Source organism: Eschrichtius robustus, chromosome 14 (assembly GCF_028021215.1).
Source record: "Eschrichtius robustus isolate mEscRob2 chromosome 14, mEscRob2.pri, whole genome shotgun sequence".
Classification (NCBI taxonomy): Eukaryota; Metazoa; Chordata; class Mammalia; order Artiodactyla; family Eschrichtiidae; genus Eschrichtius; species Eschrichtius robustus.
This window is the reverse complement of record NC_090837.1, coordinates 10,316,894-10,331,347: the sequence shown is the minus strand read 5'-3', so window position 1 is coordinate 10,331,347 and position 14,454 is coordinate 10,316,894. Positions and strand designations below refer to the sequence as shown.

Here is a 14,454-nt window from a genome sequence, read left to right as displayed (position 1 = left end):
GCCCCATGGTGGAGACTCGGGGGTGGGGTGGGGGGTGGGGGGTAGGACCCAGCCATAGGCCTCCAGAACCGGGGTTTGACACCCTCACCTGGATAGGAAGCCCGCTTCATGAGTTGGCCCAGAAAAGCACTGCCTTTTCTGTAAGAGGGGTTAGAGAATCTGGCTGCTGGCCTGAGTCAGGGCTCAGAGGGAGTCATCAGCCCCAGGCTGCAGGGGGAGACATCATGTTGGAAAATCTCACCTGCAGATCAGCTCTACTCACAAAGTTCAGATAAAGCCAAGCCAAAAATCCAGTGTAAAAACTAATTTGGAGCCAGTAAACCCAGTAAGAGTCCTCTGCAGCCCTGGGGCCACGGGGGACTCCTAGGGGAGTAACTGCTAGGGTGGGGAGATGGAGCCAAAACCACAGAACCCTGGGACGTGGGTGTCAGCATTCTCCACAGCTGTTTGTGTGTCTAAAAGACTTCGTTTTCTTTAAAAAGCAACACAAAAGGAAGTCCCCCGTGGTCCAGAAGACTGCTAACAGACCCAGGTGAAAGTCTTTATACCCAAGAAGCTAAAAGTAATGGAGATTATTTCATGGATATGGAACAGGAGACCCTGTTTGGTCCAAATCACAGGAGCAAAGCCACACTGAGGTGTCCTATGACCCAGGTAATGCTTTCTCTGTTATGGGTGAGGACTGGTTACATGGTTAAAGTGTAACTGAAATTGCTTTTGAATTAAGATATTTTTTTTCTCCAGAAATGTATATACAAATGAATTTATGGAGCCAAAGGTAAGGTCTTTAAATTACTAGTGGGTAAAGTGGTATTGCAAGGTAAACAGAACCATATGTCACCATATTGAAACCAAAGATCAAAGGACCCAGGCAAGGTCTTTTCCTTCCCTCTGGTCAAAGCCTGGCTTCACGTTAAGAGTCGGCCGTTCCCCGCCACCATCCGCTCTCCCGGAGTGTGGACACTGGACTGAGATTAGGGATGTCATCCAGTTCAGTGCCTGACTAGCTGTGTGACCTTGGGCAAATCACATGACCTCTCTTAGCCCAGTTTCCTCTCCTGAAAAATGGAAGGGGTTGGACTAGCACTAAATGATTCCTAGGGCTCCTTTCACTTCGCATTGGGAGCCACAAAGCTTTTACACCATGAATGGGATATGGCCACAGATAGGAAGTCCAGGGCCAGAAAAGGAGAAAGTGCCAGCACTGTAAGCTCAGCTAGGAAACCTCCAAGATGGAAAGACACAGCATCAAAGTGATGCCGTGCATGGCTAAGGTCAGAGACTCAGCCATCTCAGGGAAAAGCAAAATTTCATTTTGTTTAACTCAGTTACTTGTAGATGAGCATGATTTCATTTCTGAGCGTGAACTCAATTCTCCTGATACATGACCCTCCACCAGTGTTTACAGAACGGTTTGAGTGCACTGATGAAGACCCAAGTCTCTGGGCCACTCAACCCTCCATCCAGCTTTTTAGCACCTCACTTGATCAGCAAATTAGTGGAGAAAAGAAGCTAGAGCCTTCTACCCTGGAATGCCAGTTTTAATTGTCTTCAGGAGAAAGCAGTAATCTACGAACGTAGTATGTACAAGTCATTCCAGCTAATTGTAAAAACATCGACAAGGGCCCTCCTAAGAGTCACCGCTGCTGTGAGTCAGGCCCTTGGAGAACCAGTGCCCTGCCTCTGGGTTCAGCCACTGAGCTCAGCTCCCACAAGTACCTCATCTTTTTTTGTCCTAAAGACAGCCAGAGGGCCTGAGCCTGGGTGAGGATGCCAGCCTTCTCTACCTGCCAGGAGTGCATTCACCCATTTCATCTGCAAGACTCAACAGCAAGTGAGAACAAGAGACAGCTCCAGTTGTGTGTACCCTGGATCAACTTTATTTTCCCTTTTTGTGGTTCTCTGGAAGGACGGGCTGAGTTGTGTATAGCAGTAAAGTCATTTCCAGAGTTCTTTACCTCTAACAACCCCTCCAGGGCAAACAGGAGTTCCGTTAATCATTGACAGACTCAAGAGAAAGCCAAGCCATCTGTGCAGTTCCAGATTTCCACTGCCCTGCCCTCCCAGCTTCGGAAGATAAAAGCCTCAACGTTTGACTAGGCAACTGATGAAACATTTTCTCATATAAACACTGTGCCTAGAGCCACAGTCTCCATGCTTTTGGCATCATGAGCGATATTTAAACTGCCAAGAAAGAAACCTGACTGGAACAGGCCGAGCTTCCTCGGCCTCAGCACTGTTGACCTTTTGGGCCTGGTAACTTTCTGTGGACGGTGGGCACGCGGGCCGCCCTGTGCCTTGCAGGGTGTTCAGCAGCATCCCTGGCCTCTACCCACGAGGTGCCAGTGGTACCACCAGTTGTGACAACCAAAAATGTCTCCAGATATTGTCAAGTGTCCTCAAGGGAAGGGAGCCAAGTCACCCCTAGTTTAGAACCACTGGAGCAGGCCAGTCTGTTGTATTATGAGACCAAAAAGCTTAGCTGGTCCCACCCCTGTGGGCCTAGCATTATTGCTTTAGACTTAAATCTGCATGAATATTTTCTAAAGCAAATCACATTCAAGAGGCCCAATTCTGAAGACAAATTAGCTGGTCAGTCCTGTTAAGCACATCATCTCTTTTTGGCCTAAGTCTCCAAATCCTAAAGTTTCAGAGTTATGAAATTTGCTTTGCAAGCAGCTTCTTTAGTCTCGTGAAAATTAAGTTGTAAGAGCAGAAAATGTGATGTCTAATTTTGTGCTTAAGAGGTAGGAATAGCACCATGGACGGCTGGGCCTCAGTTTGTGGTGTGGCTGAGTAATTTGTTGTTTCTTTGAGGTCCTTGCTTAGGGTCCAGAGAACCTTTCTGGCACATTCCTCTTGGAACCAAACCACGTTTACTTATGCTTCTCAAGTGTTATGTGGCTGCCAGGAACCCTCAGGACAATAACTGAAGCGGTATTAAGTGGACTTTTTCTAATTTTATAAGGAAAGAAAGGTTCCAGCATTTTACTTGTTCATCTTCCAAATTATTTTCATTCTTAGAGTTGGCAGATTTTTATCCCCAGCAGTAAAAGAGAAAGGAACCAGAATAGAATCGCAAGTACGACTCCTGTCACAGGGCGAGTCGGCTGCGACCCTGCAAGTCAGAATTTGACTGTGGTCAGATTACTTCATTGGAAAATAAAAATTGAAGACTGAAAGCAACAGGAACCATGAGAAAATTACCATTTGCCAAAACCAATGTTTGTCTGGCTCAACAAGGTTTATACCAACAAAACTAAAGCATCTTAGAAAAATTTACCTTGCAGACTATAAAAATTCATTTAGTTAAAAAGAGAAGTATCTACATTTTAAATTACCTTGATCCGAATTCCTCCCTCCAGAAATCTATGTCATGAAAACCGGTGGCATTATCCTAATGGATGAGAGGAATTGAAAGGTGACCTGTTTTTTTTGTTTGTTTGTTATTAACCGCATTATAGGAGAGCTGGGTAGTCCATGCTCCAGTAATCCTTTCAAAGTGGCCCGACTGCCTTAAGGAGCTTTCCAGTTCTGCAGTCCTATAAAGTGACCTTAATAGCCAGTTCATGGTTCACTGGAAGTAATGACCAAACTTCGACAACATCGTACTTCTGGAAGAGAACGTCGCTGGTCTCTTGATTTCCAGGAGAGCAGCTTGCTCTAAGCCCTGTGTGGCTCTCCACCCCCCACCCCCAGAAGAAGCCTCCCCTGAAAGGAAGGACGGTCCCATGCCATGCTCCCAAGCTTAGGCTGACAGTGGCGATACTTTGGGTTTTTATGGGCTCTCTTAAGAAAAGAAGAGGTCTTGCACTAAGGCAAACATTTTAGATCATTGCTTTATTTGACTATTTGTTCAACAGAGTTCATTCCTCTCAAGGTGGATCTTGAACCGTTCCTTGTGATCTTTTCCTCGTTCTGAATAAAAAAGGTAATGAAGAAAAAGCCTGTACTTTTGGACCTAGAATCTTATTTATGCTAATAAGCTTTGACTGCAATTTCGTGTTAACGATATTTCCTGCTGGCATCTCGGTAGTCACACGGAGCTCCCCACACTCCAGTGAAGATGGCTGTCCACAACTACCACCGTCGAAACCAAAAGTGAGTTGAAAAATGCACCTTTTACAATAAAAAAGTAGAAACCAATTCAATATCCTTTTTTTTTTTTTTTTTTTTTTACGAATATAAAGTTCCTTGTAAATATGTACAGTCTTTGAGCTAGTTCTATAGCAGGAAGCATTTCACAAATGAGACACACGATATACACTTTGAGGGCTAAGAAGCCCATTTCTCATGGAGATCCTAAATGAGATGCCAAGACTAAAACACCAGTTTCCAGTGACCTCTCCAAATACTTGTGGACCAAGAGACAGAAACTTCAGCAAACATTCAGTCAGATCTGCCCTGGAGGAGGGAGGGGATGCAGCGTGACCCCAAAGACGAAGCAACGTATAGAACGCGACAGCATGACACTGGCCAAGGATGCGACAACGTGGAGGAAGGGCCGTGGGTGTTTCAAACAAGAAAGCACTTCGGTTAAGAGACGAGCAGGAAGGAGCTGGGACTCAGGCCAGGTTGCAATCTGGAAAGTGAGCTGAACCGTGGACACAGGGTTAAAACGCGGTCACGTTCGCCAGCTGCGGCGGGAACAGGTCTACCTGTCAGCTTACCTAGGATGTGCCCTGGTGGTTTGAGGTGTGGAGAAGCAAGAGAGGCCTGGTGGGAGATTAAAGGCAGAAATAAGGCCGCTAGTTAGCTTGCCAACTGCAAAGCCTCTAGTTGGTTCTTTACCGGTTGCCAGGAACCTCGCACCGCCGGAGGGGAGAGAGAAACTGGGTGAGCCGCACGGCACCTAAGGAGGGCTTCCCCGCCCGGCTGGGGTGGGAGAGTTGAGCTGCGGCTTCCTTCTTGAACTTCCTGGTCTTAGTCTAGCCCTAGGGAGAGGCTCGTTTGGGAAGTCACAGTCTTCATGGGGTAGAACCTGGTGGATTGTGTGTGAGCAGAGTTGTCTGCGCGGGCGTCAGCAGGGAGGTGTGCAAGTGTGCGGTGTGGTTTGCTGAAATCCTTCTCTGGTCGTAAGGCTTGAGCGTTTGGTTTTTGTTTGTTCAGTGCTACAGACTGCAGCTTGTGGCCGGTGAGTTGGCAAGTCCCAGAGGGTCTCGGTTCGGTGGGAGCTATGGGATGGAACTAGTGCATCGGCAGAGCAACCCAAGGGGGCGGCCAGGTCGGGGGGCAGCGCATGCAGTGAACCGCCGTGCAGAACTCCTGGGGCTCTCTTCCCACCCCGGGGAGCCGGGGAGAGCGCGCCATCACGACAGGAGGTGAGTGCCCCCGGCCCCTGCCTGGACCCGGAGCCCCATCGGTGCCGGGCTCAGAGCAAGTCTGTTGCATGCTTTCCTGGCCAAAGCTACATGGAAAGCGGAGACAGGAGGCCGGTGGGGGGACGCTGAGGGGCAGGGAGGGAAAAGCTCCTTGTGGTCCCTTGGCCCCAAGTCACTGCCTCTGAGCCGGGCCCGATGACCTCCGTACATTCGCAGCTGGTGGGAGGGGAAGTCGTCAAGGCCATAAAAGGCAATGAGAACGGTAAACATTTGGCTAAGATGTCACCCTGGGTAAGACAGGGCCATATCTGTGAGGATGGACTGAAGGAGAGAGTGGACCTAGGTGAGCGTGGGAGGTTAGCCAATGACAGGGGCTCTTCTACGATACATGTCGGTAGTAAAGACCTGATTGTGTGACCTGCTACAAATGACTACAACAGGAAATACGGTGCTATTCAAATCTATTAAGAAGAAGTCTGTTGTTGTCTTTAAAAAAAAAAAAAAAAAGAAAACAGAAAAACAAAAACCCAACCAACCCTAGGATCTTAAAGTCGCTATTAATTAGGATTCTAACCACGTCGTAGTTAGCCCCCGGTTGGTTTCCTGTGATGAACTGGTACAGGCTAGAGCTAGGTACAAAAGTTTATGAATGCTTTGAAAGAGTAACAAAGTGCAAAGAGGGTGACTGCAGGAGGGTGCCGGCAGCTCCCAGGAGCCCCAGCCCCTCCTGGCTGCAGGCTGTCCGTGCTGAGGCGGGTCTGGGTCCAGCTGCGCTGTGGGCACTGGGGGTCCCTTTCAGCAGCGTTCCATAGTGCGGTTGGTGTTTTCCTGCAGATCAAGATGAGGAGTTGGGTTTTCTGGCTGAGCTTTATACTGAAGACTGGTCCCAGACCTAGGAGCAGGAGGGCAGAGGTCAGAAATCGCTGTGCTCACTTTGCAAACAGGAAGCCCAGACTGGGGTGTGCAGGAGCACGTGGCCTCTCCTTCCCGCGCTGAGCCGAGCGCGACTGGCACAGCTACTCCTCCGAGCTCGCAAAACTCACCAGAGTCCCCAACGCTACGTAAGTACTTCTACTGTTACGCACCCCATTTTATTCATAAATCAGAGGAGATAAGGAAAAACACGTAAACGGCTTTTCCCCCTCCCTGTAGCGGCAGGGGTGCCAACGGTGAGCTGCAGGCGGCAGCAGGAGAGTGCGAGCCAGAACACTGGCCCCTGGCGCCGGCTGGCCTGCCGACGAGGCACCACGCTCGAGCCTCCGCGTGCCCTTGGGGGCCCCTGGTCTTCAGCGCGTCCCTCCATCTCCTCAGTTGCTAACCTAAAAATTACACAGGTAATAAATACGTGCACGTGATTTAAAAATTTTGAAAGGTTCAGAGTTCTTCTAGAAGGCAACCACTGTTACCAGTTCGGTGTAGCCTTCCAGAGAAACTGTTGATGTATATATATATGTTTGAAAAAGTAAGGCATCGAACCTTTTGAATAGCATGTTATCACCTGTGTTTAAGAAGGGTGACTATACATCCGTATTTGTTTGTATGCAGAGAGGATCTCTAGAAACTGTGCACGCTGGCTGCCTCCGGAAAGGGAACGCCATAGCCCTTGGCAGCTCTTACGGTTTGAGGGTGCACACGTTATCCACTTGCACAGCAGGAAGCCCCTTCTTAAGACGTTCTCTTCCTAAACTTGTTAAGTCCCGCAGACTCCGAAGTACGGTAGTGGCGCCCCTTCCCTACAACAGTGGCCCCTCGGGGATGAGGAGGGCGCCTCACTCACCTTGTTGACCTGGGACAGCGGCGTCCTCACGGCTCCCACGGGCAGCCGGCCCCTGCTGCCGTCCTCAAACAGCCTCCCGGGGGAGCGCTCCCTGCGCGTGCTGAGCATGCGGCCGGGGGACTTCTCCCGCTCCAGGGGGCGGCCCGGAGACTTGTCCCTGCGCAGCTCGGTCCGCCCCTCGCGGTAGCGGTGCGGCGTGCCGGGCTCTCGCGGGTGGCTGGGGCCCTCGGGAGGCGCCGGGCTGGAGGCCACGCGCTTGGTGATGTGCTCGTTGTACGTCGGCGGGCCTCGCTTGTTGGGGCTGCGGCAACGGGAGAGGAAGGTGGGGAGCTGAGCCATCACAACCCGATGAGCCATCACAACCCGACAGGGCAGCTTCCTCCTCCTCTGAGCCACCCGTGCCCCCGTCTCACCACGCGTTATTAGAAAAAAGACCCCACCGGGAATTCTTCGAGCCGCTTATCTCGACAGTGAGGCCAGGGAAAGAAGGCAGCGGTGAGAGCAGAGGGGAATCAGGCTTCCTGGTCTCGACACAGGCTTTCTGCTGAGCGCCCACAGCGTGTCGGGCCCTGTGCTAAGCTCTTCAGGTACCTTAGCTCATCAGATCACCCTAACAGCAGCTCTGCAAGCTAGGAACAGCCGTGACCCTCGTCGTACAGACAAGAAGCTGGAGACACAGAGAGGCTGCGATTCCAGTGCAGGTCAGTGTGACGTCATAAACCCCATACTCTACCCCGCTGACCTAGTATTTTCCAGAGCCTAGAGGGCACAGAAAGAAGTCTTCCTTGAGGGGTTAAGCCTGTACTCATCGCTGTCAAGCTGCCAAAGCTGCCCCACTCCTGGGCCTTTGTTGGGTCACCTCTCCTTCCAAGTGGCTTTCCAAGAGTCTTTGGGGCATCCGATGCCAGAGGTGTAGGGATCAGGCCTGATATAATTAGGAGACTGAGGAAGGCAGACGAAGACAGTAGAGCTGGCTCAGAAAATGTCTGAACAATTTGTATGACCAATCTAACCCTCCACCCAGCCCTGGATATGTCAGATGAAGATCTCACCAGACACGGCCCTAACCACCTCTCTGAAGAAGCAAGATCCAGCAACACAGACAGACAGGACTGACACACAGCCTTCAGTGTCAGTTCCTTCCCACCCCTGCTGAGCAGCCAAGGTACTCAGGCCCTTGTTATCTGAGCATAATTAGTGCGGGGAAAAGGCAGACTACTTAAAATGGGAGCACCATTTCATAGAGAATGTTACTTGAAGACATTTTGATTGATTGATTGGGGCTTCATCTTGGAAAAGTAAAAGTAGAAATCAGGAAAATATATTTTAACCTAGATATTTTTAAAATCTAAATTACAATTGCAGTTACATGCTAAGAGTGAACCAAGTATGAATCACACACTGATCTATTCTGCTCTAATTATCTCAACAAAATTGTATGCTGACATGCTGGGTGACATCCTTCACCAGCAGTGTTGTAATTTTTGCAGCAAAATCGTGAAGTCGTTTCTTAAATATTTGACGGTGCCCCTGGTTTTCCCAAAGGCCTCTCTTAATCCTTGATATGTAAATCCTTCCCCTTTGGAAGGGACCAAACTTGTTGCTTTTTAAATCATCCGTCTAACTGTAAGGACTCTGTCTCGTCAGTGCCCGTAATGGAAAGCAGCTGAGCAGTGAAGGCACCCAGTGGGGAGGGGAGGCTCTAGAGCAAGTTGGAGGGCCAAATCCAGACAGATGCCTGCTTTTATTGAGTTTTACTGGAGCATGGCCACGCCCACCCGGTTTTTGTGGTCCAACAAGAAAGTTGAGCAAATGAGACAGGGGCCGTATGGCCAGCAAATGTGAAAATATTTACTATCTGGACCTTTACAGGAAAAGTTTGCCAGTTCCTTCTCTACAGTAAAATAGATTGGTGGACAGAGCAGAAAGAACTGTCTTAAATGGTCAGTCCATTATAAATAATTTCATTCTCTCGCTTCCCTATGCAGCTCAAAATGTGGAAATGCCAACAACCCACGCTCAGAAAGCCAGAACTTTCTTGTGTGTGCAGCAGTAAAATTTGAGATAAACCTTGATTTCAAGAGGTCGAAATCTGAGCTATCTATCTTCATCTCTTGTCATGTGGCTTTGTGATACAGAAGACAAAAAAAGAAATTTCAAGTAAGAGTATCATGTTAAGCCGATTTGTAATGGAAGAGAAATTATAAAGCATGTCAGGGGCCCATCGTAAAGCAAGCTCACTGCCCAGAGGAAGAAAAGTGACTCAAGGAAGGCCATTCGAGAAGTCAGCTTAGGTTGACGGGATAAAGGCAAACTCTCGTCATTCTGGGCAGAGCGGGCCATTTTCCATCTCCAAATCCCTTAATAACCAATGCTCTACCACATCAATTTTATGTTTGTTTCTTGCAAAGAGTTACATTTCCTGCTCTGCTAAACAAACAGACCGGGGCAGTGCAGCCTGCAGTGAATCACATTCTCCCAAGCTGGCCTTCTACATTCTGGACCTGCCCAAAGCAGACAGCAACAAAAAGTTGCGGTTTTATAAGCCAAGAGACAACTAAAGGAAACTGCTGGTTTTCCAGACATGCCTGGCATCAGCAGGAAAACAAACAACAGCATTATTTCTGCCCCTTGTTCACAGGAACTAGAACCATTTTCCACGACAGAATAAGTTAACTCCTTACAGAGACACCATATCATCTTAAAAGGAAGGTGCCTGGCCATCTAACTAGTGAGGCAGTGGAGAAAATTACAGTACTTGGGCTGGTTCTTGGCATGACTGACTTGGAAACGAAATAAAATCTAGACATTGTCAGGAGAGGACTACAGCCCTTTGAGCAGTCACTCCTGAGGCAGGATCAAGCCAAAAAGTGAGAAGCAGCTGGTTATTCAGCACTTCTGGTTTTCCAGCAAGTTCCTGGGACTAAAATCACACTGACCAAACATTTCTGACCAACACTTACATTTCAACAAAAGAAACAGACACTATTCGTTAGGACATAGTCTCAGAACATCATTAAATTGACAACTCTCTTTTCTAAGATCTAAGCAGCATTTCATAACATTAGAGGTGGTTCCTTTACCAAACTGAGTCCCTTGAGAATAAAAACCATCTTGTAGCCCCAGACATTGTGTCTGGCACATGGTAGGGGGTCCACATAACTATTTATAGGGTAGACATGTGGGGTTTGTAAACCAGTCCACAAAATTAAAACCCTAGGTCAATTAAATAATATTCCCCTGGGTTAAATAAGCTTATCTCCTTTGTGGACCAGGATCTTAAAATTACACATCTCAGGCCTACACATCGAACCGAATCTGGCTCCGAGCCCTGGGTGTCAAGACAAAGCCAGTCCCACTTCCACACACTGCTGGTGGGATAACTAAAGGGTACAGCCTCTAGGGAGGAAAACTCACCAACATCTATCAAAATCACCAACGCCCATCAATTCCTTTTCTAGGAATTCATCCTCCAGATAGATTCCTAAGCATGCAAAATGAATGTACAAAGTCATTTACTACAGCAACAGACTGGAAACAACCCAAACATCCACTGATAAAGGAGCAGTTAAATAAGGTATAGTCATGTGAAGGAATGCTATGCAGGTGTTTAAAAAAAAAAAAAGAATGACGAAATACTTTGGATACTGACATGGAGCAATCTCTAAGACACAGAAGAGTGTGCACAGGATGCTATCGCCTGTATTGAGAAGAAGGGGAAGAGCACTTCCAGAATGGCAGAGTAAGGACTCCCGAAAACCTGTTTCTCCATAGAAACAACAACACCACTGGCAAAATTGTCAAAATCAACCTTTTTGGAACTCTGGAAATTAACCAAAGTCTTGCAACAATTCAAAGAGTGTTTATGCAAGAAAATGTGCAATATTCACCACCCCCGTCTCCCCAGATCTGCAGTAGTTTTGAAACCAACAGCCTTGTAACCAGCTGTGAAAACCAGCACCCTGGTAACCCCTGGAGGGAGTACATTAGGACTGGAGCTTCCCAAAAGCCCCAGCCTCAGAAAACTGCCACTATCTGACCTATCTGGCTCCTCCCTGGAAGAAGACCATCCTCAGGGCTTGTTTTTAATTGACCTGATTCAGGTCTTCCTCTAGAGAAATGCCCTCCCTATCTCTAGATGTTCACCAAAAAAAAAAAAAAATCAATGGCTACTGTTTAACATGGCAAATGCCTGAGGCAGTAAGACCAGTTGGGGAAAACAAGAGGCTAGCTACAACACTCAAAAGGAAGTCCTGCACATTCCTGGGGATCTGTAAGGCCACACACACACACACACACAGGTAAGCTTGTCACATACCCAGGAAAAACCTACGGAAGGCCTCAGTCTGTCAGCCACAGCTGACTCTGAGTGCTGAAGGTGTGCCCCAAAACACAAACACACACGGTCGCTCAGCAAAGGGTGGGTTCAGTGCATTTAAGGAAATCTCTTTCTAGTCATTCAGCTGACCACTACCCTGATCAAGCAGAAACTTCAATGGCTGCACATAACAAAGGACACAGACTACAGAATTAGTACAAGAGTCACTAAACAAACAGTGACAACAACACACCCAGGAAGGGGAAGGGGGAGCTGATTTTCAGAGCTGCCACGTTGTATTATTTGAAATGTTCAGTTTTCAACAAGAAAAAATTTACAAGACATTCCAAGCAAGAGTAAATAAATAAAGTACAGCCCATATTCAAGGCCTCATTTCTTCTTTTACAAAGGGGGGGCAGTAAAAATTTTCCTGATGCTTATAAAGGACTCAGTGAGTGGCTTGAGCTTTGAAGATTGGGAAACTTTCAGCCAGTTTGGCAAGATAGCCTTCTGCTTTGCAGGAAAGCACTTTGCCCCCTGTGATGAGGAGGAAGAGAGGTGCGTTACCTGCGGGAGGTGGACGGGCCCCGGTGGTGGTCAGTGCCGGTCTCCTTGACGAGGTTTCCTTTGCAGCAGATGACCCTTAATTTATCCTGATACGAGGACGCCAGGTAAATCGCTCCCGAGGAAATTGCAGGGCCCAGGTAGCGTGGGTTCGGGATTTCCAGGTACGCTCGGGCAGGGGTCCTGTGGAGTTCCAGGAGAGAGTCTGCATGGCCGGTCACCTCCACTGCTAGGTGGGATGAGAGGGAGCACCGCCCAGCCCCGGCACCCAGACCCAACCGCTGAGCTTTTCAAAGCCCGGAGGGCAGTGCTTACCCCAGAGAGGAGCGGGCCTGGATCTCGATTACTTCGAGTGAGTTGAAGTGGGTCACAAACAGATAAGGTTCTCTGTAGGCTGCGTGGCCACCACCGAGCAAGAGCGTGGGGCAAGGGAGGGTTAAGAGACAGAAGATCAAAACCCGGCTGCCATGCAATCCCTGAAGGAATTTACCCTACACATGCACCCACATGCCTACATAATGAGGCATGTTCAAGTTTACCCCCTGCCATGCTGTTAGAGCAGAAGATGGGAACCGACTCAAGGCTACATGGTGGGGATCAGTTACATAAATCATGGCACATCTCTGGAATTCCGCACAGGCGTAAAAATGTATAAAGCAGCTCTCTATGCGCTGATGTGGAAAAAACCCAAGGTGTAGTTGTACTTAGTGTGTAAAGCAGGGTTCAGAATACTGTGTAAAGTGTGCTACCACACTGATTTTCTAAAAAGGGAGGGGGATGAGAATATATTTTTTAATGTGCCCGTTATTTGCATAAAGCACTGGAAGAATAAGAAACTCAGAAAAGTGTTTTCCTTTCGGGGAGGGGGAGGGGGAGGGGGGAGGGAGACAAGTGATGTGGGTGAGACTTCACTGTAGACCTTTTTAAACTGTTTAATTGAATACATTTTCCTAAACAATTTGATTAAAAAAGACTAGGTTCATAGATGATTAAATATTTCTGGTCTGAGTACTATATTTCTATATCACAGTGTCACTCAAACTCTAGGATATAATGAGAGCTGTTTTTGGTCTTAAAGGGAAAAAGAAGATTATCACTATTACTCCTTGCAGTGAACTGTTACTTCGGCATTAGTCACGCCTCCTAGTACTCAGGCCCTTGTGGACTCGCCTTGCCTGACGTTGGGCTGAACCAGCAAAATGTGGTGGAAGCGAGAAGGCCTGCCAGCCCCCACTTTTGCACTCTTAGGAGAAGCCCACGTGGAGAGGAATGAGGCCTCCAGCCACCGGCCCCTGCTAAGCTCCCACCTGACGGCCAGCTCCAGTTGCCAGCCACTTTGTGAAGCCATTTCCGACTTTCTAGGTGTCCCGGTGCCCCTGCTGACACCGCATGAAGCAAAACTGTCCAGTCAAGCCACAGAGGCTCAGGCAATGATAAGTAGTTGTTTTAAGTCACTCGGTTTTGGAACTTGTCATGAAGCAACAGATAAACGAAATAGCCTTGAAGGGTATTTCAGAACATTCACACAGTCACATATGTATGTTGTGTGTGTGTGTGTGTGTGTGTGTGTGTGTGTCCACCCTTTGACCCAGTAGCTCCACTTTTAGAATTTCTGAGCTGGGGATATTTAACAATTGTGCAAATTTTAGTGTAAATTGTCCATCACAGCATTGTTCACACTTACAAAAAGAATGGGCCTAATTAGAATTGGCTAAATTGACAGGTGTTCAGCGGTGCTGTGGGATGCTGTGCAGTCTTTGACGTGATTTAAATGAACTCACAGGGAATGGTCTCCCTTTCTGTCATGAGAGGCCGGCGGGTTTGGCTTATGTGGTTCTGCGTCAGGCCTCGGGATCTCTGCCCTGGACGCTTAACGCAGTGATGCTTCACATGGCGCCTGGCGTCTAAGGGAGCCCCAAGCACGCTGCTTAAGCCTAAAGGAATTCCACCTGCGGTTTCTTCCCGGGACACCAACTACTGGCAGAAAAGAGCCCCACACCTCGCCTCACCTACCGAAGGCCAAAGGTAAGCGACTCCACTTGAGATCATCTGTGCGGCTGCGTCTTCCGTAAGAATCCACGAACACCCCAAACTCTGCAAGGAGGCAGAGCCCGGGGCATGAGCACGGCCAGAGGCAGGGGCATCAGCGACACACGCTTTGATGGAAGAGTAAGGAATCCAGCCCAGGGGGCTTGGATTGTGAAAAACCTCAGGAGCTCTGCTGAGCCACATCTCTCGGGGATTTATTAAAGAAAGAGCGTTCGAGTGAAAGAGAGGAGATAGGAAAAGAAGGGGGAGACGGAAGGAGAAGAGTCAGGGAGTGAGGAAGGGGGAGAAACAGACCCAGAAAATTTGGGGGGAAAAGAAGAAGGAAAGGGAGAGAGGAGAGGGAGAGAAAGGAGTGAGGAGCAGAGAAGGACAGAGCAGGCCGCTCTTGGGAGCTGGCTGGAGCCCGCGGGTGGGGCTGGGGCACC

At 48.6% G+C, this 14,454-nt stretch overlaps 1 protein-coding gene and 1 long non-coding RNA gene across 7 annotated transcripts in view; one reads left to right on the top strand and one right to left on the bottom strand.

Annotated features, from left to right (window-relative positions):
- Nucleotides 1–3,821: 3,821 nt before the first annotated feature.
- CIT (citron rho-interacting serine/threonine kinase) overlaps nt 3,822–14,454 on the bottom strand; it is a 168,223-nt gene continuing 157,590 nt past the window's right edge. For 5 of the 6 annotated variants that reach the window (XM_068562804.1, XM_068562806.1, XM_068562805.1 and 2 more), the window contains 5 exons: nt 13,994–14,074; nt 12,296–12,374; nt 11,984–12,163; nt 7,099–7,399; nt 3,822–6,213 (listed from right to left, as the gene is read on the bottom strand). In XM_068562804.1, the coding sequence (XP_068418905.1) occupies nt 6,190–6,213; nt 7,099–7,399; nt 11,984–12,163; nt 12,296–12,374; nt 13,994–14,074 (665 nt within the window). In that variant the 3' untranslated portion in view covers nt 3,822–6,189. Of the gene's footprint in view, nt 6,214–7,011; nt 7,400–11,983; nt 12,164–12,295; nt 12,375–13,993; nt 14,075–14,454 lie in introns of those variants that run through there. The other variant, XM_068562803.1, reaches the window with a different exon arrangement.
- Nucleotides 5,909–11,788, top strand: LOC137776381 (uncharacterized). The gene is made up of 4 exons (XR_011076208.1): nt 5,909–6,382; nt 6,474–7,799; nt 8,123–8,263; nt 9,087–11,788. It is a non-coding gene; the product is annotated as an uncharacterized lncRNA (long non-coding RNA).